This window comes from Strix uralensis, chromosome 4 (assembly GCF_047716275.1).
Source record: "Strix uralensis isolate ZFMK-TIS-50842 chromosome 4, bStrUra1, whole genome shotgun sequence".
Classification (NCBI taxonomy): domain Eukaryota; kingdom Metazoa; phylum Chordata; class Aves; order Strigiformes; family Strigidae; genus Strix; species Strix uralensis.
In genome coordinates this window covers 91417019-91443616 of record NC_133975.1, presented here as the reverse complement: position 1 = coordinate 91443616, position 26598 = coordinate 91417019, and the positions used below count along the sequence as shown (strand labels likewise).

The window sequence follows — 26598 nt, the reverse complement described above, 5'->3', positions numbered from 1 at the left end:
CTGCTTCTCTGGACTAGGGACATGCAAGAGGTTGTTTTTTTGCTTAGTCTGCTTTGGATTTCCTGTGCATCCTGTTCAAGGCTGTTCAGAGCCATGCCCTTCTATTGCCTAGGCAAGCAGCACAGTAATTTAGTCAGGATTATTTTAGCACCACTTGCCCACTTCTTACTGTGTAAATCTTTTCACCCTGCTGCTCTCTAATCACCTTATAAGAAGCCTGTTCCAAGCATGTGGTGAGCACAGTGCTGTACAGCCCCATTTATCCTCAGAAATGCAAAGTATTCAGCTAATGCAGAGTTTCCAAACAGCAGGAAAGCTGGAACTGTTGTGTTTGGTGATATTTTAGGTGTACTTGCCTGGCTTGAATTCACTTATAATTAATCATCTTCCTTCTCTAGGTAGCAAAAACATTCATGTTTTTGTCTCTCTGTCCTAGCATGAAACTGTGTGTTAAAAAAAGAATAGCACACGCACAGAAAAGGGCAGGTGGCTGCCAGCAGCTTCTTTCTGTCACGTCCCAAAGTCTGATCTGAGGGTGTCTTTAGGATCAGATCTATACGTTTGTTAGTGGCAGGTGTGTGGGGGAGTCTGGAGAGGAAAGTGGTGACACATGGCTTCCCTGTTTGCAGGTGAAGGTGGGATCTGGAAGAAAAAGCATCTTTGCACAAAAGATGGCAGCGAGAAGAGCTGCTGAAAAGGCAGCAACGTCTCCCTCTGCTGCCGAGTGCGTGCAAACAAGATCAGCTGCGCTGGATGCCCTGGATCCCGAGGGATCAGCGGGAGAGGCACCTCTCCCCATCATCGGGGGTGGTAAGTGGAGAAGGTTCTGCTTATCCAGCCTACCGTGTTTACATAGCCTTAGTAGCCATAACATCAGTGCACCTTAGTTTTAAATTAGGGTAGCACTGTTGTCCTCAGTTTAGGAATCTCAAGGTCACTTGGAATGTTTGTGTGACACGGATTTGAAATGGTCTGAGACCCAAATTAACACTAAAAATTGGGTTAGTTTTCTCACCGATTTCCTTTTTGCTTGTGACAAATAGATTTATTTTTCAAGCTTCTTGTCCTCCTTTTCCTCTCTGTTATATGTAAAGTTTTTCTTGTTTCATCGTTGATTTCCATAATTTTAGGAAGAGGGTGGTTCTTGTGTCTGATGAAGGTGTTTGAAACCACTGTGATGCAGGTTCTCACTCCTACCTAGAAGCTGAAAGCTCAGTCTTCCGTCACTGGATCCGCTGCCATGAGACTGTGGCTTTGCTCCATAAGGAATGCTGTGAGGCAGTGCTGATGAGTCAGTGCCACCTCCAGCAGTTACTTGTCTGACAGCAATGTGACAAAGAAAGATGAAACCAATTCAACTGGTACCACCATCTCCAGGCTTTTTTGTTTGTTTGTTTTTGGCTTGGGCAGCCCTTTTTGCTTTGGACCACCATATGTCTGGGTTTTTCCCTGACGCCCTCTTTTTCACATTGAAATAGAGGCCAGATGGCATTTGAGGGTTATCGCCATTTGGCTAAGGTTTCTGTCTGCCCTGACCGCTGTCAGAGAATTGGTAAGAGAACACCCAGACGTGCTGTGCTGTGCATGCACAAATCCACCATCCAGGTCAATATATGGTGCTTACTGTATATCCTGTTACGACTCTGCATGTGTACTTCTGTCTGAGAAACCTCAAAGGGAGATGCAGCAGCCTCATAGCTGTGATCCTCTTGAAGTAGAATGCTTCTAAAATGTCCTAGAACAATAGAGGGATCAGAAAATGGCTTGGCCTCCTCATCAAGATTGTTGTGGCAGGATCACTAGAAGCAAGAGGAGAAGAGAGGGAGCTCTCCTTTTTCTGTAGTAACAATGTGTTTGTACCTGGTAGCCCTCGGCTTAGTTGCTGATGGTGGAAAGCTTACTGAATCTTTTACCAGGTCACTGTCTTCTCATCTCTTCTTAATATGCAAGACAACTGCTGGGGAAGTGACATCAAACCTTACTGATGTTACGATGAGTGTCATTACTGCTGTTTGAACAGGGGTTTGATGCTTTCAGGGTTGGCTGGTTTAGGGTCACAGGGATGTTATGCTATATGGAGCATATGAACAAAACATAAGGACTAAAGCCACTAAGTCAGGTCCTTGTATAGTGAGTGGCTACAGGACAGCTGGAGGGTCTCACTCTGACCAAAGGAGCATGTTACCTGCTGCTAGAGTTAAATGAAATGAGCCTTTACAAAGGATTTAGATCAGGTGATAAAGGAGACTTGATTTTGTTCAGGGTAGGAAAAATGCCACCCTGCTGGAACTTCTAATATGTTTAACCCTTAAAGGTGAACACAGGACAGTGTTAGAAGCAAAAATGTCTGTGTTGAGAATGGATCCTGTATCACTCTGGAAACTGGTTTACCTAATAATTCTCTGTCTCACTCAACAGATATTTACCAGGTCGTGGTTCAGCTGACATACAAATGTGGGTTCAGGTGTTCTTGTGCGGAGAAAGAATCTAGTATTCACTAACTTGGAAGAGTGCTCCGACTCATCAATTATGAATTATGCTCCAGTTTAACCTTTTCTTGCCTTTGCTTTACATTAAAGAAACAAAGTTCCTTTCCCCCCATCCCTCCCCAAACTCCTAAAGAAACAAGGTGGAAAAGTTGTTTTGTTGTGACATGGGATGAAATCTTTGTTTGAAGCTAAACTAAACATCTTTACTCCTATTTTAACTTGTCTACCAAGGTTAAAAAAAATTAAATTATGCAAGCCTGGTAATGACAAAACTGATATGTGTTCATAATGCCACAGGCACTTAAATCACTAATTGTGTTCTCTGCTGGATCTTTCAGATAAAGCTAGTGACATTTTGGCATCTCAGTGGCCTTGTCTCATAACGGGAGAGGGTCTTGGAAGCCAAAAGAGTGAGCAAGAAGCTCAAGCTATTCATAGAGAGAACTTGGAGAAGCTGCGGTCCATGTCTGAGGAAGAGATCCTGCAGGAGCAGGAAAGGCTTCTGGCTCAGCTGGGTATGTGCTTCCCGGGATGAATTCTAGAGATGTGGAAGTTTACTGAATGCGTAGGTGTCCTGAAGTCTTACCAAATTCACAGATGAAAGACGGGAGCTTGGGATTCTTGCTCATTGCGTATGTGGATAATCTAGCTTCCATGTCATGTCAGTAGTTTATGAATAAGAATTAAGGGATTAACGAGGGCTTATTCCTCAGTGAGAGGGGGTTTAGCTTAAGTCTGTCTCATCTCCCCTTTGCTGTGGGATAAGGGTCCATGCACTCTGTTACTTTGCACACCAAATACCTGGTTACATATACATGTATTGAGGTTCTAAAATGTAATTCTCTGATGGAGATAAAGCAAAGCTATTCTTAGGATGGCTGTAGCAGTGCTGAGATGAGAGAGAGCCCTTGGTCTTCCCTTCCAAAATACCGAAGACTTGGACTAGAACTGTCAGTACCCAGATAGGGGAAATGTGTGGGCATGTGGGAGTTTTCAGTTTGAATCTGTACTTGGTAGAGCAGAAGAACTTAAAACTAGTCTTGAACTTCCTGAAAAGGTGTTTTAATTATCTGGCTGTTGGGTGCAGGCGTTCTGGCAGGGGTCTGGTCTCTGGTCTGGAGCCCTGTCCACAGTGGTGCTCTGGGAATGCCTGTCACTGACAGCTAATGACAAGATGGGGGAGAACACTGGATGTGGTACGTTTGATAAAACTTTGTGTGATCTAGGGCACTGTAAAACTTGTTGGTGTTGTTTTCAGTGATATTTTTGTATGCTCAGGAAGAGCAGACGTACAGATGTAGGTGGCAGATAAGGGGTTTTGAAATTCTTATAATTTCAGATTCTCTAGGATCAAATTTAGGTGTGAGTGGCATTTTAGATGCATAAGTCTCTTGTGGGTTTAGCTTTAAAGATCATATTAACGATCTTGACTTCATTGCAAGCAGCATGAGTATAACTGGAAAGGTGGCAAAGGAACCGTGCAAAATAATTGCAGACAGTGTTTAGGTACATCATTCAGAGAGCTGAGCTCTCCAAACTACTCGAGGTGGAAAAAAAATTATTATTTTTTTTTAAACTTCACTGTTTAAAACATGGCATGTGTACAAAAAATATCTTGTTTATACACTTCCTTCTTGTGATCTTTGCTCCTTGTTCACATCACTCCGACCTTTGGGATATTAGTGAATTAGGGAGTTTAAAAAGGGTAGGATGTATTTTAAGTATTTTTGAGCAATAAATTATTTTCTAAAACTAGGTGTTTGTTTATATACCCTGTGGGGTAAAATTGTAGATCTTTCAGTCTTTGAGGCCTTAAGGAAATGGAGTAATTTTAGCATTCCCAAAATATCTGTGGTTAGGGAATTATGCGGGATGAAACAACTCCTAAACTAAATTGCTGGCTTACAGGTGAACTTGGGAACTGGACAGGCACAGAGATGTGGATTAAAGAGACTTTTTCTCCATATTCAGGAGTGTAAGTAATTTGTGGGTGTTTTAATGCTGCCCAGTCTCTGAATTAACTTCTTAGTTATGAAGCAGGTGAGACTCCATGGTCTGGAGTATGAGGATGGGTAGACAATTCCTTGCTGGGCGGTGTCTTCAGGGTCTTATTGTTGGTACTGTTTTGGTTTTGTCCATGGAGACTCTGGGCAGGAAGTAGGCTCTACTTTCTGACATACTGTGCACAGACTGACATAATCAGTGACTTGTTTGTCATTCTCTGAAATAATGAATCCAGTCTTTTCCTTGCTGTGTACAGTGAAGTGTGAGAAAGTGAGAGGTCTGCTTGCATTCAGGAAAAAATACGTGTGCTTTAATGAGACCAGGCTGAATGCCTCTCCTTCGCCAAGGGAGGTTTAAACTGCATCATGAGGAGAGCATGCAGCAGTCACAAGTGTGGGATAGATCCCTGCATCATCTTTGAACTGTTCAGAGACATGGGAGTCGTTTCCTTCTTGGGGTGACTTCTCTCAGGTACAGAGCATTTCTGAATTGCTTGTCCTTTGTCCTCCAAAGAATACATAACCAATGTAGGTGTTATGTTCTGTTACTTTATACATCTCTGACACTGCTTGTTGGAGTATCTCTGTACCTTTTAGAGGCACAATGCACAGTCTCTTACTGTTCACCTCTGACATAAGCATCCCAACACCATCTTCTAGATGAACAGTATTCAGAGAGAAAGTATGCTCCATCAGAAATGATGTGGGACATCTGTAGCAGATCTGAAAGTAAAATGATGATCATCTGATATTTTCCTATTTTAGAACCATAGGAATATTATCTGTCCTTCAAAACACCCCTACCTCCCAAATGTTCCTGTTCTCCTCCAAAGCATGGAGAGAATGGCCATGTCTGTTTTCTGGATGTTGTCAGACCACAACTGACTCTGAGGATGGGGAGTCAGTTCGGAACAAACAAGATCTTCTTCTCCTAACATAATATCTAGACCATGTACTGCAGCTCTAGTGCAATTCAATAAAGAGCAGGTCTTTTTTTGTGGTGTCTGTTCCATGTATTCTCGCAGTGCTCAGTTGATGCCACTGAGCGGTCTGCAGGCAGGACAGGCAAACTGTCAGACCAGGGTTCCTCCCATAAATCACAGAGTAGAATTCTCTGCACAATTAATAGTCTTGTTTGGATGTGCCCTTTCAGTGGCAGTAAGGGAGAAAGAAACGATTATCTCTTTATTTGTAAGCTGGGAGAATAACTAGAATTTTTGTGGTTGCTTTACCTTGGAAGACATTTATCAGCTCTTTCTTTGGTGTCGCCTCACTTGTCAGTTGTACCCAGCTTATGTGCTCAAGAGGTCATAAAGCAGTTAAGTGTCTCAGTTTGAAAAAGAGTGACAGTTGGTACAAAAGAAGAGGGCAGTTGGAACGGGAATAAAAAGACTAAAACATAAGTAACACGAGCTCCAGGCTTATCAAGTATTTTGAGACTTTCTGTCACTTCTCTGTCTGTCTCTTTGTCAATACTTGCAGATTCCAGTTTAGTTGCTTTCTTAAAGTCACGACGTGGTGGCAATGAAGGCCAGAAAAAGGAATTAAAAATGGAACAGAACAGACTGGAGGAGTTTGTGGAATCTCTGCCTGTGGCTCAGCATGGTGTAGGATCATCTCTTTCCATGCAGGAGTCGTGTCTGGAAGAATCTGTAAAGAAGGAAGAAAATATGAAGGTAGAAATCACAGGTAAGAAACAAAGTGTGTGTTGTTAATGTTCTGAGCACAAATGTAAGGTTCCTATGGTGTGTGCATCGATCCAGATTAGCTTGATGTGGCATTTTGTTAGTTACCCAACTCAGAATTTTATCATGATATTTAAAAAATACATATATTTTGGGTTCAGGGAAGAACATCTCTGTTATTCCTAGGTGGGCTTCATAGATAGAAGGGTGATACACTGTGTAATGGAGGTGAGCTATTCAGGGGCAGGTCTTGCTTTGGTTTTGAAATTTGCTCTGAGGTCTCTAAAGGGAAAAAGTGTTTTAAACTAGACATCATTGCTTTTCTGTTCAGTTGTGTGAACAGGGAAACAGAGAAGTGTGGTAGTGAGATTCAGCTGCTGTTTGAATAACTTCTTTTAACTGGGACTGGTTGGGGACAAGAGGGTGTTGGGTAGGTAAGAATTAGTGATTTGCTCACAGGATAGCATGGAGATGACAGCCTCACTTCAGGGAGATTGCTCATACAGTGCATGTATGTCTTTTTACACTGCTCCTTATGGCCCTGCTCTGTGGTTTGTATCTCAGAGCCCACATGGTGATTTCCACAGGATGCAGTTCTTTTCTTTGTGCTGTGGATGGAGGGAAGTATTAAGGTGTAGAGTGTTCCTCTGCTTTTTTGGAAGAATTGTACAGAGCTCTTACGACAGAAGTCTTTAATACTCAATATATGCCTGTATGAGGAGAAAGCTGTTTTATTCCCAGCAGCTAGAGCAGCCCATACATTCTCATGGCAGAAAAAAAGAAGTGTTTTCCCCCCTTAAGCTTCTGTTGCTTTTATTGTTGCTTTCCTCACTGCAGTTTTTTCTTTAGCCATTTTTCTCTGTTGTGATTTTAGGCTCCCATTCTCATCTTCCCCACACTTTTGTTCGTAACATGCCTCTCTCCCTCGTTAGCATGCTTCTCCCCCAGTTTCATGTCAATTTTTGGCTTTCTCTTGATTTCTTGATCCTCTCTTCTCATGCATTCTTTGTATCCCAGTGCAACATGCAGGCTGATTAAAGAGGTCTCTGAATCACTCCTGGATTTCAGCTTGATGTTTGCAAGAGATAACAACCGTTTACCATTTTCTTGATGAGAGGGATGAGTCTGTGAGTGTATGTGTGTGTGTACATGTGCAGGAGGAGGAAAGCTGATTAGCCTCTTACTGAGGAAAACACTTCACTGAACAGTCCTTTTGCTGTTTCTCCCCAAGTTTTACTTTTCCAGGAACCCATCTTAATCAAAAGGACTATTTTTAGTTCTTTTTAGTTCCAGAACAATCGAGTGCACAAATAGCACCAGGTTAAGTGACATTCTTCTACTCGCCTGGGAGCAATAGAAGCGGGTTGTTCAGCCTGTAAAGGCTGAACAAGATTGTAGTAGTGCTTTTGGGAATAGCTCAGTGTGCAGTGTGTCGTGTGCTAACAACATCGTTTGCTTCCCATGAAAGACTGCACAGCAAAGGAGAAGTTTTCCCAGGATATTTGAAATAACAAAGAAAGTATGCACTGGAACACAGTTATAAAACCAAGGGAAGCCTTTCCAGCACCTGAGTTTATGCCTGCATCCTGTCTTGGCCAACAGGAGATGTAAAATATTAATTTGACGTTAGCACTTAGTGTTGGGATTTTTCATCTGTTTGTGCTCAGAAGTAAACTCGTCACGAATAACCCAGCAGAAATGGTTATTCTGAATTTCCCCAGGGAGGGGATGATGACACAAAGCAATGGGATTGCTCAAAAGTCAAACCTGCCTCTCTAATGAGATAAAAGGCTACTGTTTCTAATAAACAAAATGGTGAAGCCTTTATCCAGCAACTTGTAATCTTATCAAATGGAAAAGTAAATTCTGGAACTGAGACAAAAAGGAAAGCAAAGCAGAAAGAGAAGAGGTTGGGTGGTAGCCTTTAATATAATCCAAGTCTGAAAAAGTTCAGTGCAAGTGTTGCATTCACACTGTCAGCCTGTGTTTCTGTAAGAGGATTTCTCAGTAACTGAACAGTCTGCTGATGCCTTGGAATATGTATGTGTCTTATTGACAAGATCATAATACTAAAGGCTGGTGGTAATATGCATAATCCTATTCACAGAATGAGTACCTCAACCCTATCAATTTAGTGATTAGTGGAGAAAACAATTTGTTGAATTACAAATGTCAATAGACTGATTTTATTTCCTCTAGCTTTGCACCTACCACCCACAAACATTCCACTTTCTTACATTTCAGACGCTTTTTCTTTCTCTTCAATTAAAATGCGTGCTGATCCTTTGGCTGAAATTCTGTGGAACAGCTTTCTGGCTGAGGAAGATAACTGTGCTTAGTTCCTTGCCTGACTCAATACCTCATTGATCATAAGGGTGAAGCTTCATCCTAGAAAGGATGAGTGCCCTTCCTGAAAGTTTATCTGCTAATTGGAGGAAAGTAAAAGGTTAGGTTTCAGGCCAGTTATCAGCAGGAAAAGATCTGATGAAAGAAGAGCATCTCAGTGGGACTCATTGTTCCTTGCAAGAGAAGACCAGAGCAGTAGGATTAATAGCTGCAATGCAAATGAGTTCTGGGCTGCTCCAGCAGGAGTGATGCTGCTGCTTTTCATGCCCTCAGACTCCCTGTTCCTGTCCTTAAGTGTGATTTCTCTTGAGACAGCGAAGACTTCTCAGCTCATCTCTTCTTACGCCAGTATGGGATAGTATCCTAGTAGCAAAGCATTACCTTTCCTAGTGTTCAGATTGTTTGCAGTTACATCTCTCCCATCCCTTCACTTGTGAGATTCTTCCACACGCTGATTTGTCTCTTTCCTAGGGCAACTCTTGTGATGTCGGACATAAATGACTTGTTTATCAAATTCTTCTAGTCAGAGCTCTTTATAAAGTGAAATCAGTAATTTCTTCCTTTAGTACTTGCACCTTTGGAATTCTTATTCAACTGTCCAGCTTCCCCACCGAGCTGTTTCTCAGGCAAGCTGGATAAGTTTTCAGCTGCTTTGATCTTTTCTTCCCAAACTGATTTCCTCAAGCCTTTAGAGGGGGATACAGAATGGAGAGCAGCATCGCAAATGTGACAAAAGCACAAATAGTAGTGTTTGTGCTCTCTCCAGTGTATCTAGGCTGAAATCATACTGGCTTCCAATAATTTGCTTGGACCTCTCTGCATCAATACTTTTGAACCATTTCACATCTCCCCTAACACCCCGCTCCTTGGATGATACCAGTTTGTTTTTTCAAAAGTAGGGCAGATATTACTTTTCTGCCCAGGTTCTGATCACTTTGCCTTACTTGCCTTCCAGTACTTAAAGAGGACCTGCAGAAAAGGTGGGGAGGGACCCTTTATCAGGGAGTGTAGTGATAGGATGAGGGGTAATGGTTTTAAACTGTAAGAGGGTAGATTTAGATTAGATAGAAGGAAGAAATTCTTTACTGTGAGGGTGGTGGGACACTGGCACAGGTTGTCCAGAGAAGCTGTGGCTGCCCCCTCCCTGGCAGTGTTCAAGGCCAGGTTGGACAGAGCTTTGAGCAACCTGGGCTAGTGGAAGGTGTCCCTGCCTGTGGCAGGGGGGTTGGGACTAGATGATCTTTAAGGTCCCTTCCAACCCGAATCATTCTGTGATTATTTGTGTCCTGACTTCTGTTCAACTTCTCCCAAATGAGCCTTGTCTGTGAATTTCATTACAGTGCTGTTTACTTCCTCTTCCAGCTCTTGTGAAAGATGAAAACAGCTTTAAACCTTTGATGTTTATGCATCAGCCAATAGTCAGTTTGAAAATTGTTTTCTTCTTATTTTACGTGAATCCTATATTTCATGCAGTCTTTAAGCCAAGTAGGTTGGCAAAGAGAGAATAGTATTTTCTTCATCTCTGCCTTGGAAGGTAAGACTGCTATTTTTGTTCCCCTACAAAGATGATGATCTGCCTGTGAAGCCCAAGAAAGAATGGATTCACATGGACAATGTGGAGTTTGAGAAGCTGGAATGGATGAAAGATTTGCCCTCACCCCGACAGAAGAAAACCAAAAAGGTTTGAAAGCAGAAACTGATATTTTTCATGCTTGTGTCTGGATCATGCTTCTCAACAGTAATAGATTTGAAGGCTTCAAAGACCAGTCCTCTGGTTACTCAATTTGTAAGACTTCATCAGGCTGAGAGATTCCCCAGTTTCTGCCGTGGGGTTGGATGATATGTGGTCAATTTAGTCTGCAGTGCTCAAGAGAGCTAGAAAGTGTAATCTGAGATGAAACAAGTCTGAAAGCTAAGAAAAAAGGAAAGAGGGGAGTAAATTTTTTTTTTAAGAATTTGAGGCCTGATCTGGGGAGAGTTTGAACTGTGACCTTCCAGCAGTTGATGTAAGAAGTGGTATTTTAAGTGATGATTAGAGTGGAAGGCAATAGAAATAATTTTTTTTCTCCCTCCACACTTTTGTTGTAGGGAATGCAAGCTCGATTCAGTTTAAAAGGAGAATTGATTCCTGCAGATGCTGATTTACCAACACATCTAGGCCTGCATCACCATGGAGAAGAGGCAGAGGTAGGTGTAATATAGCACACCTCTTTCTGTTTTTGGTGTTTGATTTGTCAGATTCCTTTGGTGTTGAGGTTTTTTTAGTGACAAAAGCCTTAGGAAAGTGTGGACGGTGATTTTTCTTTTGAAACAAGCTCCTGAAGATAGGTTGGGTCTGCGTGCATTAACTGCTTTACTTTCAGAAAACTGCATTAATGCTTTTTCTCTTTAATGCCATTAAGGATCTGTGGTGTTGGAAAAAGGCACACACACATCCTTTTCTTAAGAAGTTCAGTTTTATCTTGTTGCATCAATGATCAGAATCTCTTTTGCAATTGCCACAAAGCAGCAAACAGTGTTGCATTGCAGCATTTTACAGTTAATCTTACTTTAAGGGGCCTGTTTTTACCTATAGCTTAGGGTTTTTGTTGTTTGTTTTTTTTTCTTCTCCCCATTTAGAGGGCCGGTTATTCTCTCCAAGAGCTCTTTCATTTGTCTCGCAGCCAAGTTACTCAACAGAGGACACTGGCTCTACAGGTTTTGGGTCGTATTGTTCAAAAGGTAAGTCACTTTCCATGGAATTCCTCCCCATAATTAAAGTTTCTGCTGTATCAGGGCCCAGATTTTCTGGTACTAGTTGTTTGCTTTCTGCTATTCAATGAAGATGAGCAAAATCACCAGCAGGGCATTCTTTTTCACTGAGGATCTCCTTACTGTTAGAAAAGTTATGTGTTGGGACCTAACAGAATGAGTTTCAGGTTTCTCTGGAGGGAGATGCTTCCAAGTGTTGTTCAGCAGCACTGCTGCAACTTCAGTTCTGTTGTTGCTTTGGACACAAGTTATTTTTTTGGTGTTACTTTTGTGACAAACCTGTACTTGGCAATGACCCTTTCACTCCTGTTGTCTGAGCCAGCTTCATGATGTGCTTTTTCTGTAGGAGGTGGGAATGAACCAACCTACTCTTTAGAGTGATGTGCCAATGGCATAAAGCAAAATGACTTTTTACTTCTGTGCCCACTTCCACCTAACTATGGGAAGTGCTAACCTTCCCTGCAATGGCAGTGGAGGCAGAGAAGAAGAAACTGGTTTTGAGAAGAACGATGGGGCAGAACAGGGTGAAGTCAGAAGATGGCTCCAGACATTAGAAAAAAAGGTTTCATGCATTAAGGAACTGGAGTTGTGTGCCTCTGTAGAATGAAAGGAGGAGAAAATAGAGGAAAAAACCCCTGCACACAATTTAGCTGCTTTACAGTAGGAATGGGAAGAGACAAACACGCACAGAATGTTGAGATGTACCCAGCTGAGATGAGACAGCTTTAACACTGGCTATGTGTGGCGTATGTTTCAGGCCAGGGCTGGAGAGTTTGCTTCCTCCTTGAAGGGCAGCATTCTGCGTCTGCTGCTTGATGCTGGGTTTCTCTTCTTGCTGCGCTTCTCGCTGGATGATACAGTGGATAATGTCATGGCAGCATCTGTTGGTGCTCTCCGGGCTCTGCTGGTGTCACTTGATGATGAGGTGAGGCAATCATTAAGTGCCTGGGTTTGATTTCAGCTGAGCTGTTTACAGGAATTGGAATGAGAAAACATGGTAAGTAGCTTGAACAAAGGCTTGCTGGATGGTCAATAGAATGCCATTGCTGTGCTTTGGGACAGACAAGGGAGTGTGTTGTCCCACTTCAAGAGATTCAAACAGCTTTTCTCCTGTTTGAATTAGCTCTGCCCCATGATTAAATTCAGTGCCAGCTGCTGAGATTCTCTTTTGACATCTTTACAGTCTAGATCAGGCCTCTACTAATGTATGTGTACAATTTAGGGTTTTTTTAATATGGCTTCTTGTGTTATTGCCTTCTTGTTTTGTAGTTTTCCTGCTCTGAACAGATTAAGTATTTTCTCTGCTTTGCCTTATGCCTCATAATGGTGCCATTTTCTGTTTCTCTCATTGTCTGTTTTCTGCTGTTCTCATGTGCATTTCTTACACTGATGAATACCTAATTTCACATTTTCATCTGTCTGTTTCCTCCTTGATACTTTCTCTCCTGTTAGAAGGTTTAAACTTCCTTTGGGTGTTCAGAGATACTAGAGAGCCCTGAGGAGCACGGTTACAATATCTTCCTGGTTGGACAGAAACAGTCCATTATAGGCAAAGCATGCTGTGGGCTGTGTTTCAAGTTCCTTCTGTGAGCTGCTCCTGTGTCAGACTGCAAAGGGGCTGGTGATAGAGAAGAGTGGGTAGATCTCAAGAAGCCCCCTGCAACTTCTTCCAGGGTCTTTAGAGCTATCCCTAGTGGGGATGCAAGAGAAACAAAGCACTAGCTAGCTTTCTCCACATCTTGCTCCTTTTCTAGGCTATGAGCCTAATGGTGTTCTGCTAGATGAGTCCTGCCCACCCATGGTAGGTAATTAATGCTATGAATCAGCTTCTTAATGTGGTTTCTTTTCTTCTGATATTACTCTGGTTTATAACTCTCTGCAGTGCTCTGATTCTCAGATCAAAGCTTGTGGTGTGATGTCTTGTATAAGTGGGGATTGCTGACTCTCTCGATGCCAGAAGCAGCACTGTGAGTGCTCTGTTGGTATATTTTCTCATTTGGAGAGTCCTTCCTAGAGTCTTGTGCTGCTGAGTTTCAAAAGGTCTTAGAGGAAGGGACAGGGCTGAAAGTCCGGCCTTTTGCTCCAGGATTTGTAAGACAAACAGGATTTGTCCCCAGTGTAAACACAGAAGATCAACACACATAAGTCATGCTGTCTGAAGATTTTGTTCATTCATCAGTGACTATGGGAAGGAACCACCTTTCTCTGTTTCCTTTGATGACCCAGATACTGTGGCTTGTGCTTCTCCTTCTCTCGATAGAAGGAAGGCTGTAGTTCCAAACTCTATTCCAGATGGACTCGGCTTCATCCCCTAAAATCAGGCCTCTTCTCACCATGTCATTCACTCACCAACTTCGTTTAATATTGCCTTTTTTTTTTCCCTATGTCTCCTAATAACTTGTGCTTCCTTGGCACTTGCATTTGAAATTTTTCAGAACAGCTCAGGGTTTACTTGAAGTCTACCACTTCTTTTCTGTCTAATGTGGCAGCTATTTCTGACTGCCAGTTCAGGAAACGGGAATTATTATAGCTATTAAGTAGTGCAAGCATTTGATTTGACTGTCTTTCATATTCTAAAACATTTTGGGGTAGGTGGGTCTGCTATGGGAGCAATCCCCTCTAAAGAGTTGAAAGCTCACTTATTGCAGTATTGCCCTAGAACTTGAGAGTATCTGACACTGTCATTAGCTGTGAACAAAAAAGGGGGTTTTTATATGCTGAAGTTGAGGGGTGTTCAAACAAAAGCCAGAAAAACATGAACGGGCAGTCTTTATTTTAACATTTTTACATGACCTTTCTGTATTATTTGTGACCTAAGTTCCACACAGGTCCAGAAATGGAAATAGAGCAAATAAATGCCAAATTGCAGTTTAGCTTCTTGAGCCTTGGTGGTTTGTTTATTTATTTTTATCTTAAATGTTTTTCAGTTAAGCTGCATTTCTGTTACCTATGTAGTGACTTTAATTCACCTCACAGTAATTGCTTTTCATGGTTTCCCAAGTGTGTGTGGGTCACAAGTTAAAATCACTTTGCTGAAAAAGCATTGCATTCTACTTGGTCATGTTTAGGATACCCTTTGTTGTTTTCCTGGAGCTAAGTGGGAATCAATAAAGCATTCTGTAATCAGAAGCATCCTTGAAAATTTTTTGTGTTCCATGACTTCTTTGTGAGAATTTTATTTTCTTTTACTCTCCTTACAGAAATACCTTGATTGGACTTTCTCATGGTACCAAGGGATGGCTGCATTCCCCTTTGTCCCCAACAATGAGGAGGAAGAGGAGGAGGAAGAGGAAGAATTAAATGTAACAGAGAAGTCTCAAGATAAAAAATTAAAGGATGAAAACAAGCCAGATCCAGATGTGGCCCGATACGATGTTGTAAAGGTAAGCGCAGAGCTAGACATGAAATCTTTTTACGAAAATAGGCTCTGCACACAGTGTGTGCTGCACACAGTGTGTGCTGCTGAAACATCTACTCTCCTGTGTATGCGATTAAGAACATTCTGGGCAAGAATTAGAACTCTTCTCTGGCTGTTGGATGTTACCTTTCTGTCATATATTACCAGGAGGGTAATTCTATTGATCTCTAAAAGTGTTGAGACTTGACCTGTGTGAATTCAGTATCATTAAGTATCTCTAACTTCCTCCAGGGAAATTGGCAACAAGCACAGTGATGACCTTGTAAGACTTGCTGAAAGACTGCATACAGACATGATTTTCAGGCTCACTTACTTGAGCTAAAAATGAAAAGGTTCCAGCCATTATTAAAGCATCTATATGTACTTTTGCAAAGTTAAACATGAGCATTACAGCTGCATATTTCAGAACTAGTTAAATTTGTACGATGACATTCTTTTTGTACTTGACATAAGGTGGCTACTTAGTGTTTCCCCAATTTCGTTCTTCATATTTGCATTTCTCAGCTAGAGTTACAGTGTTTGGGAGGAATTTCTCACATATCTAAGCTTAATCCCACATTCCTGATAAGATATCTAAAAATAGTAATCTTTGTTATCTCAAACACAGCCTTGATGAAGCTGATGCAACTCTCCTGCCTGCTGCGATCATTAAAACCTGTGATCCCATCGCTTAGTCCATGTGCTTGAGCCTGTGTTTGAATGGCCCTTGGTTAAAAGCTTCACTGGGAAAAAGAACTACTGTACTTGGGCATCTGGTCTTGTTGAGAGGCTTCATGATTTCAGATGTATTCTACTAGATGACGCTGTTCAAAAAGCTTAACAGAGAAGTTGTAGCTAGAAGACATGAGATCAGTTCGTGATTCTGGAAACAGTTGCATAGTTCAGCATAATGGGTTTTAACTTGTTCCAAGTGGCCTGAACTCAGAAGATATTTGGGATAAAATTCTTCAGTGTTCCACTTGTTGTGAAATTCCATTTCACACCTGCTTATTAGCTGTTACAACTCAATTACTCCACACAGTTGGAAAAGGAGTGTTTAAACTAGCACCTGAACTCGGTCAGGCCTAGAACTACTACCCTGCTTGGCTGCAACTTTTAAAAAATATTAGTAGTATGAATTCAGATGTTACAAAGTTGCCTTTTCCCAGAACTAGGACTGCATAATGCTGTCACTTAAACTGAAGATTTCTTTCCTTGCACCGCCACTGATCATGGTCTTATGCTCTGTGAGCCATGTAATAAAAATTGCGTCATCTCTCTGCATCTCTCTTTTCCTACTGCAAAACAGGAATTTGTGGTGTTCTCTGCTTCTGTCACCTTCCTTTGACATAACAGGTACTATCAGACAGAGTGCTGCATGAGCTGGAGGTGGTGTCTAGCCAAAATCATTCAAGGAGCATGAGAACCCTTTTCAGCCACATTAGGTTTTAGTAGTCCCATATAGGGAAGGTTATCGCCCTATTCCCTGTTACTTGGTTTCATATTCTGGAAAACACAAGTATCCAAACCCCACCAGTAGTCTGATTCAGAACAGAAATTCAGTCATTTCTGCTCTCTTGAGCTAACTCTTGCTCATTTGCTAGTGTACTGGCAAATCTGCAGAAACTTATTTCTCTTTTTCCCCATAGGTGATTTTAAAACTCTCTCTCTGCAGAAGATGTAATTGAATGTGCTTTTGTCTTCCAGCAACTGCAGTTCAGAGAGCAATTGTTAAGAGCATAATGGAATATTTTTTTTTTTTTCTTTCAGGGACTTTTGAAGACACGGATCCAGCACCGGCTGAGGTACATTCTGGAGGTGGTACGACCTGTTCCAACAGTAGTGCTGGATATACTGCACATCCTCACCCACATAGCCAGGCACTCCTCTGAAGCATGCAGCCAGGTAAATCTCCCATTGTACAGGAGCTTGGGAATGGTAAAGAAAGGTTTGAAAAAGGAAAGAAAGAAGCAGGTAAAAGTTATGGCAAGGAGGTCAGAAAAACTTGCGTGTTTTTCATGTCTTCTGCATGTCTGCATAATTGCATACCTTTAGTTATTTGTGCTGCCTGCTGTTTCTCTGCAGCTGCTTGACTGTCCTCGGTTGATTGAGACCATTGTCAGGGAATTTCTTCCTACTCGGTGGGATCCCCAGGTGGCTGAACCAGGGTGTTTACTCACCAGCCTCCATGGAGTTGCTTGTGCCACTGCTATGAAGTTCATCAGAGTGTTGGCATCTGGAGGCCGAAATGCAACAGCCAGGCTGGTGAGTGATTCTCAGAAGAGCTTTTCTGATTGCAGAGGCCTTTGTTCTCTATGCCTTACTTTTAAAGTAAAAATAGAGGATTAATTGGAGGTGACTCTGAGCTGAAGCTGAAATAATCACTGTGAAGAAGGAGCATATGTGTGTGTTGAAGGAATTGACAGTATCATAATAACGATGCCTTCTGCTGTGTACCAGTAGAAGAGCTGTCTCAAGCTTTTCTCTGCTTTTTTTTGTTTTACGTAGTGTAGTTATGCAAAATCACATAGCACAGCTCAGTGATACATACCAATAACAGATGTTTAGAGCACACATTGGTCTATGATGCTCTGTACTTTCCCATGTTCCAGTGATAGGCAGCTTAGGACTTTATGAAGCAGAGATTTAATCACTATCCTTGTGCTCTACAATCATGGTTGAACTTTCCTGCTGTTAATTTGTCATAACTCTGAGGTCATTTATTAGTGTTTCTAACTCCTCTTATCTACTTCTAGATAGGTTTTCCACTTCAGAGATTATTGCATTCACTCATATAGGTCATGACACTGGCGCTATAAATGTGTAACACAGCACCCATTACAGAGCAGGGAGCACCTCTTAGGGTTTTTGGTTCAGTATTGTTAACTGCATCTAATAAATTGCCATCCAGGAAGTTGCTAACATCAGCAGAACAACACCAGTCTGTGCTATAAAATACATAGAATAATGTGCTGATAATGGATAGTGAAATATTTAAATGCTGTAAGTGGTGCTAGGAACCTAATAGAAAATCACTGAATTTTACTCTTTCAGGCTTTGTGTACTCCAGGTGTTTCAAGGTATGTAAAATTGCTTACGAGGTTCCTGCCACTCAGGTTTTGCTTCTCTTGCACTCTCGTATGGCTTGTTACAGGCACTTAAACATGGGAATGGCAGATAATAAAAAACTAAATCAGTCATCATTGTAGGAATTTATTTTAGCTAGCAACAAAATTCTTCCATCTTCCTCCTCTGGAAGTAAATTTGACTTTGCCCTCTGTTCTGTAGGAGGAGTGTCAGAACTCATAGTTTGATTCATCAGCTCCTTTGCTTTCTTGCTGGTGTGCATTGATTTCCCTACAAGATGTCTCTAAAGCATTTGAATTTTAAATTATCTATAATATGTCCTTGTGTTGTGAAAAAGACATTGTTATCTCATTTGTTTAGACAGAGCACACACAAGCTTTTGTATATGTGGGAGAGGGAAAGAGAAGCTCTTTTTTATGGTTAAACAAAAATACCCAGTTGTTGGGGAGGATAAAAATTATTTCTAGAGAACTGCAAATGAGTCATGTCATGCTTAATTCAATACTAAAATAACCTCAGAACATTTGCAAGGCATCAAAATTCTATAATCTTATAAAAGTCATAGGCAGGAGATACCCTTTTTTATGAAATAAACACAGGATCATGGGAAGATTTAGGTTGTAGGACCTCTGAAAGCCATTTAGTGTGACCTCCCAAAAATAATACCAGCATCAATTCAGTACTTTTGCGTACAGTGTTTTTCATAAGATATAGCTTTACAGGAAATCTTGACTAATAGAGTTCTATTTATGACTACTTAAAGAAGGATGATTATATTTTTTAACAGCAGTTAAGTGCTGCAAAGAGCATCCAAAAAAAGAGTGTATGTGGGCTAGACAAACCTCCCATCAGGAATGATTTAGGTGTAGTTGATTTTTGTTAGGAATGGATTAGGTAACACCCAGGCATTCCTTCCAGGAATACTTCTCTCTTAATAGTCATTGACCATTTATTGATCCTTTGTAGTATGCTCCTTGACATTACACAAGATAAAGACAGATTTGAACAGTGCAAGAGGAGTTTAGAATGAGCTGAATTGAAATCTGCAGCTCTTTGGTGTGTCACAGTAATGAGGTAATGATGCATACAACTGATGTCTCTTATCCCTTTGTCTTTTTTGTTGTTTATTCTTTTCTATTTTGTTTGTTTGTTTTACAGCTTAACAAATTTGAAATGAAAAGTCGGTTAAGTCGATTTATAGCTGAAGACCCGCTGGATCTGCTTCTGCCAAGGGAAGAAGCCATCAGGCTAAGCACCGAAGCCTTCCGTCTGTGGACTGTGGCTGCTGGCTATGGTCAGGCCTGTGATCTCTACAGGTACAACCCAAAGCTGGAAAAATGGGGGTGGAGGGCACAACAGAGAAAATAGACACCCTGTTCCAGAGGGACAAATATAGGGATCTCCAGGCTTAGTCTCTACTCCCTTCAGGGAGTCCTATCTCCCTTTCTCTGACCTCCTGCAATAAAACCCACAGTTTCTAAAGGTAGTTGTGTTGAGTATTGCTTTTTCTGGTTCTTTATCTCCTGTGTTTAAGCACTGGGATTTTGTTGTTTCTCCTCTGTACAATGGGAGATCGCCCTAACCTTTTAGGGCTGCACCTTTTTCTCCTTGAAGGCATGAATAATCTGTGCTTGTGTGCCATCAAGACACGTAGCTTGCAGCACGCCCAGATTGGATCCGATGATCTAAAGGCGATCTGTGGGCAGCAGTCACCAGCGTGCATGCTAAGTGAGGAGACTGGGGCAGACAGACTGCATGCTGCATCGACATTTCAGTTCAAGGTCTGCACTGGGATAAGTCTGAGCTATCTCAAGCATTGAATCTTCTACATGTAATTGCACTGACTTGGAAGCAGAGAGATGATAAGGAGTTGCTCTAAAGAGAAATAAAAGGGAAGCTAGTATTAAGTTTCAGAAGGGAGATTCTCCCTCCATAACTACATTTTGTGTTCTCCAGTCCAATCAGGTGTATTGGTTAATAAAGAGTAAAAGCTATATAATTTTTTAGCACTGTAAATAATCTTGAGGAAGGAGAAGCAGCAGAAGATTCCTCAAATTTGCATGTTTATAACCGAGGATACTTTGGCCAAGAATTTGAAAAACTAGGGAAACAAATAAAATAAAAGTAGCTTTTCCAAGAGATTATTGGAATGCTTGGAGGCAGAGTATTAGGTAGGTCCCATTCAGGTGACTTTGGAACAACAGTATTCTTCCTTTGTCATCTTTGTTTTTGTTAGGTTGGTGGTGGTGCTGGCTCTCATAATCTCATTTTAGCAATATTTATAAATATGTGATGGGCGAGTGTAAAGAAGGTAGCGCCAGGTTATTCCAGTGGTATGAAGTGAAAGTACAAGAAGAAATGGACAGAAAGGGAAACACAGGAAATGTCACTTAAGTGTAAGAAAAATTGTTTTACTGTGAAGGCGATCAAACACTGGAGCAGGTTGCACAGGAAGATTGTGGACTCTCCATCCTTGAAAATACACAAAATCCAACTAAACATCTCCAGAGAGCCTTTCCAACCTCATCTATACTGTGATTTGTACTCTAGGGATCTCTACCCTGTGCTGGTGAGGATACTGCAGTCCCTGCCTGAGTTGCTCAGCACTTGCCGTGGGAAGAGCCCTCTGACTGAGTTGTCTGTCCAGCGAGCGACAGCAGTAGTTACTCTGCTGATACATGTGACGCAAACAGCAGGCTACACGGTAGAGCTGCAGGCCAAGCTGAGCAGGTAGGCCCTCTCTGGCACCAGTTCTGTGTATCTGAGTAGTTGGCATCCTGTCTTCCCTCTCTTCGGCTTAGAGACCTGGCTATCACCTTCTTTTTTTCCTTCATTTTGGATGGTTTACTGTCCCACATGTGAATCCCTGCATGGAGGGGTGTATTCCCTCTGACCCAAGGTCAGAAGCGGTATCTAGTCTGACACCTACACCTGCTAGCCTGGTAAGAGGCAGGAGTAAAAATCTGCATTCAGCTATTGGGGCAGAAGGGCAGTGTTAGCCAAATGCCCTGCTGAAAGGAGCTAGGAAGCTCCTTTGACCTTCCCTTTGGGGAAAAGAAAGTAACCTCCTTGAGGTTTGGAGGGCAGAACCTCTCTGCAGAGACCAAAATGAGTCAGGATTGAGAGGTTGTTGGTTTTGATAGACATCAAAGCAGTTGGATTTGCTGAAGACATAGGTACTTTTTCTGGTGAAAAGCAAGAAACTCTTTAATTAAAGCTGGATACTGAGGTAGAGTGTCTGGTAAAACTAGAGCATAGCTCAAGGACGGAGTAGAGCAGGTGAAGAAACTTCAGCTTTTATGAGTAGATTCTGCATTTGTCCTTTCTACCTAAATTGATTTGGTCTGGTCTGTGGGAATGTGCAAAGACCTTTTTTCCCCTAGTGGCTGTTGCCGGGTACTGCCTTCCAGACTACATGCAATTGGAAATCTTGCTATTAAAAATGATGATTTAGAGAGACAATTGTTTCTGAGACATATTCGCTATCCTGTGTCATTCTTCCATTGTGTTTCAGTAATAGCTCAGAAGACAGTGAACAGATTCCACCTCCTCCAGTAGTGTGGAATCAAGTGTCAGGCTTACAGCCCTTCCTTGAGACCAGTCTGAAAAAATTCCTCCAGGAGATATCCCAGACGGAAACTTGGCACACTCTCCAACCTCTGACCACAACTTACATGATATACTTGGGAGTTTATTACAGTGCTTGCAGCCAACAGGTAAGGCCTGAAAATACAGGTTGTCTTTTTATCTCACCAGTTTGTCTATTACCTCTGAAAACCTGAACTTACAGGCAGTGCTGAAAAAGACAGATATTGAGGCATCTAGCTGAGGACTAGCTTTTGTTTACCACAGCTCATATCTAAGCTGTGTGGCATTTAGGGTCATATCAGCCTGCTGGTCCTTCACATTAGCAGTGCTAAATATCACTGTCTTCCTTTCTTGTCCTTTCTTGTTTTGGGCTCAGAGTCGAGGTATGTGGTAGTGCTGTGACTGTTCTGATTTACTGTAGAGATCCAAAGCATGAAGCAAATATAACCCAATTTAGTTTGGCAGGCCTTTCTCCATGTGCGCTAAATCAAGGTGCACATTTTTGCATTTGCTGTGGCCTGAGAGCTTACATGTGGACAACTACCCTGCAATAATCTGTTTGGAAGATTGAGTATTGAGGGTCATGCCATATGAACTTTGGATAGGAAGCAATAAAGCTAAATTTATTTGCTGCCCCACTGACATTCAAGGTCAAATTCTGTAACCCAGTTACAGTTGTAGTATGTGACCATCTTTTAAAGTGAGTTTTCTGAAGGTGACACATCAGTGTGATGCTGTTGAAGAATAATGTCTTATATTTTAGCTACCTTAAAGATTCATGTTCTAAAGATAAATGCAATTTTCCTCTTTACTGCCCAACTGATATGCCCGAGTTCTGACCTGGGAGAGCTGTCTTCAAGGTGTGGGGGTAATTTAATGGCTGTAGTTATTCACGCTTCTGCAACTCCTCTGAAGCTTGCCCAAAGCAACTGAGTTTGTTGTTGTGGCTGAGGTGGAAACCACCAGTATCTTTCGGAGATGTCCTTAGTGCCCCAAAGGTTGGTAGTACCCGTCACATGCTGTCATTAGGTCCTGAGCATTAGAGAACCAGGATAACCAAGAGGTGAATATTCCTTTTTAACCTCTATAGATATCCCAGAAGAGTGGTTGACAAAATAATTTCTTAAGTCCTTGAACTATGACATAAGATTTTTTTATTTCCATTTAAGAAGTTCAATTATCTATCTGTGGTTAGCTAATTTGTTTAAAAAAAAATAAAAATGCATGTAGCACATTTGAATCGACTAGTGCAAAAAAAAATCAACTTCTATAGTAACTAGATTAGTGCATACTGGACCTTCTTGGAATATTTTTGTTAGACTACTAAGAACTAAGGTTAAGATCTTCATGTAGATTGTGCTGATTTCTGGAGGGGGATTTTACCTGGGGGAAAATTAGACTTTTATGTTATGGAAATTAGTATTTCTGTATCCTAAAGCAGCATTCTAATAAAGGGAAAGGACGTTAAAATTTGCCAGCATGTTCCTTCAACCTGGAATATTGCTTACTAGGGTTGGAAGAATTTGGATGATTCTCTAAAAACCACAGATCCTCCTCTGTGCGTTGTTCATCCACAGTCATGCTTTGATGGGTAGGTCAATCACACTTTATACAGTTTGGTTCTTTTTTTTTAAAATAATTTTTTTTTTGGAGACCCTCATGGTGCCACTCTGCTTTCTCAAGGTACTTCTGATCACCTTTGTGTCATCTTAAAGTTAAATGGAAAGATCAGCACATAGATGGTATGGGGAGGGGTTTTTAGCTGCTTAGGGCAAGTTTTCATTTAGGGAATCTTGATCCCAAGGATTCCATACCTTGCTTCCAGCCAATTAAGAAATCTCTGTGACACATTTTAATACTTCAGTGCGAGAACACCTTGAGGTGCCAGCTCTCAGCTTCCCCACTACCAGCAGTGGGGCCAGCTTTAACCTAGAGCAGTACAACTATGTAGGTGGTGTGGTCTGGCAAAAAGATAATACAGAGAAAGCAATTAAATCTGTCTTTTTGTCCTCACTGGAATGCCTTCATTCACCATCTTTTCTTGCCTTTCTCCACGTGTTCTGCAGCCATCAGTCAATCCAATTGACTGCTTAGAGGAACTGGAACGTTTGACATCTGAGGTGCTGCAGCCCCTTCTCAGCCAGCCAGCCATACACAGCATGTGGGACTTGCTCAGGTAAGACCATCTCACTGCTGAGATGCTGTTGCCAGGAGCCAAGGGAGCCTCACTTCTATACTGTACTCTGTGGCAGTTTTCCCCCTCCCATTTCTTTCCCCTGTACATATGTGCCCCATGTGTGTGAAGCAGGGCTCTGTCTACGCCCTGCTTTGTCCTCTCCCCTCGCAGCCTAAAGCATGATGGGCACAGTTCTCCAGTTCTTCCTTTCCTACTGGAGCTGCTGCAGGGTCTGCATCTCTGCTCTTCCATGTAGCTGTGTTTTTTCATATAAATTTCAGATTGATTTCAGTCACTCTGGGCTTTGCTTCTTCTTTGGTTTCACTGGTTTAAAAAAAAAGTACAGTACATCAGTTTGGATCCCTCTTACATTGGGGAGGTGAGAGTGTGTGTGTGTACCATTCACGTGCTCTGTGTGATGCTGCTTATATAAAATAATTTAAACTAGACTTCAAGCTGCTGCAGAGCTTCACTAAGGCTTTGAGACCCCCTGCAGGAAAGTGAACGGCTAGATACCAAACTGTTCCTTCAGACATGTGGATAATGTAAGCTTTGTCTCTGACTCTGGGAACTGTTAGGCACTGCAGATATTCTCTTTCTGCTGTAGAGGGAGCCTCCCTACCAGCCTGTGATCAATCCTCTGGAGAGGGAGAACCTAAAAGGCCTAACTTGTAGTCAGGGAGACATCTGGCTGCTTCTGAGAACATCTGATACGAGAGGCACTTGAAATCTTTGCTTTTAAGGAGTATTTGAATGGTCACCAAACAGTTTGGGCATGTTCTTTCATGACTGAGAACTGAGGTCTGAAGCTCGTGGCACCAAGGCTTCCAACACAAGGGCACTTATTAGACCCTTTCCTGCCTGTCCTTGAGGTCTGAAAACAAAGGCTTTGGTCAGGCTGTAAAATCCCATCAGCAAGAATTCTCCTAGGCTGTTCTTAACACTGGCTGGTAAAAATGAAGAGTCAGCTAGGAGTTCAGGGTGCTCTGTGAGCATCTCCTACATAGTAATGCCAGTGGGATGAAGAGCAAAATGCATTTAAAGAATTAGTTCTCTGTCACAGAGCAACGATACGCATCTTTGATAGGATTTGCCCTGCTGCACCATTACCATTGAGCAACATGCTGATGGTCACTCTTCTGTGTAAGTGGTTTTGCCTGTACAGAGGTGGTATGTCTGGGGGGGTATGAGACGTTCTAGTTTTGCCCACGGAGGGTGAGCACACACACACACACAAACACTCCAAGAGCAGTATACATGGTCACGTTCACGTACATTAAAACTAGGTTCTTTCTGAACAGACTTTAAAAATATGCATTTCATGAGTACGTAAGGGGCAGCATTTTTGCAATGTCAATTATAGATATAAGCTGGTTTTTTTGCTTTGCCTGCCAGTTTATTATTGAAATGTCTTGAGTAGGTGGGCCCCAATGCTTTCAAGTGTTGGACATCAGAGATGTGTCACTGCATCAGTGTTGCTGCACGTCATGAACAATTTAGCTGAAGATTAGAATTTGTGACAGCTCACTGGCATTAGCTTGTATGGCAATAGTGCTTACCTGACTAACTGTGATACTAGGTTTTTTCTTGCACAGTCTTTGGGGCTTCCATTTTAATGCAATGTGTGGCACAGTTCAGATAGTAACATTCCTACAAGATAATTCTTCAGCAGTATGAGCGCTTTTAACCTGACCCCTCTCTCTTTATCTGTTCCCACAGGGCATGTTCTGCTTTGTGCAACCCTCTGTCCTGTTCCCCAGCACCAGAATCTGTCTTCAGCATTGCATCTCTGAGTTGCACTGGAGGCAAACCTCCTTTGAGCCTGGTTGGCTCAAAGTCACCTTTCCCCTTCCTCACTGCCCTCCTGTTTCTCATCAATAGCATCACTCACATTCACAAAGGCCTGACCAGCAAGGTGAGAATAGATTTTTTTCACTGTAAGTTCTAGGTGAACTTGTGAGGGAGGTTAGTATTTGTATCTTTCCGGGCTTAAGAGTGATGTTAGTAGGACTATTAAAAATGAATTGTTGTGTATTTATATTTTAAAAACATCAAAGTACTATAGAAAGAAATACTTCCATTTTTAGAACAGGTGGGATGAGGATCTGAAAAATATCTATTGAATTCCAATATCCAGTTGACCCTGGGAAGCTGGAATTACAAAGCAGGTGATGAATGATGATGATGCTTAAAGGATGGATTTATAAAGAACATTGAGAAGGGTTAAAATAACTGTTTGGCTAAGCAAAATAACTGAGTGTTAGAGGAGGAAAGGGATGGTTGAAGCATATATAACAAAGAAAAACAGGGTAAAGTAAACAAGAGAATGAGTGCTACAGTGACTGAAGAGGTTTCTTCCCACTTCTGGTTGTCCTGAATTTTCAGAATGAGTGTCATGGAAGATTGCAGACTCTGAAGAGGAAATGGCAGAGCCCTAGAGAGATGGAGTACCTAGCATAAGCTTTCTCAAAGCCTTCCTCTGTCACCTTATGTTGAGTTAGCTCCCTGGTTACTAATAGGAATATCTGACCAGATGAGCGAAAAACATCTTAAGTCACTGGCCAGACTTCTACATTACAAAGCACTATGGAAAGTGTAGGCAGTGACTATTGGTTACCTGTGGTGGGGATGGTCATGATGGATGTGGATGAGCCCTGAGGCAGAAAAACAGCTATTTATCAGTCTATTTTTAACTATTCCTTTTGGAGTAGCCAGCAGGAATTATCATGTGAGAAAGTAGTGGGTAGGCCTTGGAGAGGGCTATGTTTTACTTTCCTCCAAGCATGAACTGTCTTTGTAGTATTTGTTTTCCCCTTCTGATTCCTTTATAGTACAGCTCTGTGCTGGGCTTCAGAGGCTTGAAGGATTATCTGCATCATAGCTGGCAGACTGGACCTCCCTCTGTAACTCCCTCATCTGCGTGGATCCTGCGCCATGAATATCATCTGCAGTACTTTGTGTTAGCGTTGGCTCGGAGAATGGTATCGTTATTAGTCCTTTCATTTCTTTAACCAGAGGAACTGACTTCACCCTGGCCTCTCCAACTCAGTGTTTCAGACTGACAGCTGGTCTCTAT

General features: G+C 41.9%; 1 protein-coding gene across 5 annotated transcripts in view; it reads left to right on the top strand.

Moving 5' to 3' along the window:
• Window positions 1-26598, top strand: part of RPAP1 (RNA polymerase II associated protein 1) — a 74651-nt gene that overhangs the window by 7651 nt on the left and 40402 nt on the right. For 4 of the 5 annotated variants that reach the window (XR_012628860.1, XM_074867815.1, XM_074867818.1 and 1 more), the window contains exons 5-20: window positions 630-810; window positions 2828-3004; window positions 5975-6181; window positions 10089-10204; window positions 10612-10710; window positions 11143-11244; window positions 12032-12199; window positions 14475-14657; window positions 16442-16576; window positions 16757-16936; window positions 18917-19074; window positions 20309-20488; window positions 21273-21474; window positions 23413-23522; window positions 25242-25437; window positions 26354-26503. Coding sequence is in view for 4 of the 5 variants with exons in the window: in XM_074867815.1 (XP_074723916.1) it covers window positions 630-810; window positions 2828-3004; window positions 5975-6181; window positions 10089-10204; window positions 10612-10710; window positions 11143-11244; window positions 12032-12199; window positions 14475-14657; window positions 16442-16576; window positions 16757-16936; window positions 18917-19074; window positions 20309-20488; window positions 21273-21474; window positions 23413-23522; window positions 25242-25437; window positions 26354-26503 (2544 nt within the window). In the remaining variant the exon portion in view is untranslated. Of the gene's footprint in view, window positions 1-629; window positions 811-2827; window positions 3005-3608; window positions 3686-5974; window positions 6182-10088; window positions 10205-10611; window positions 10711-11142; window positions 11245-12031; window positions 12200-14474; window positions 14658-16441; window positions 16577-16756; window positions 16937-18916; window positions 19075-20308; window positions 20489-21272; window positions 21475-23412; window positions 23523-25241; window positions 25438-26353; window positions 26504-26598 lie in introns of those variants that run through there. The other variant, XM_074867817.1, reaches the window with a different exon arrangement.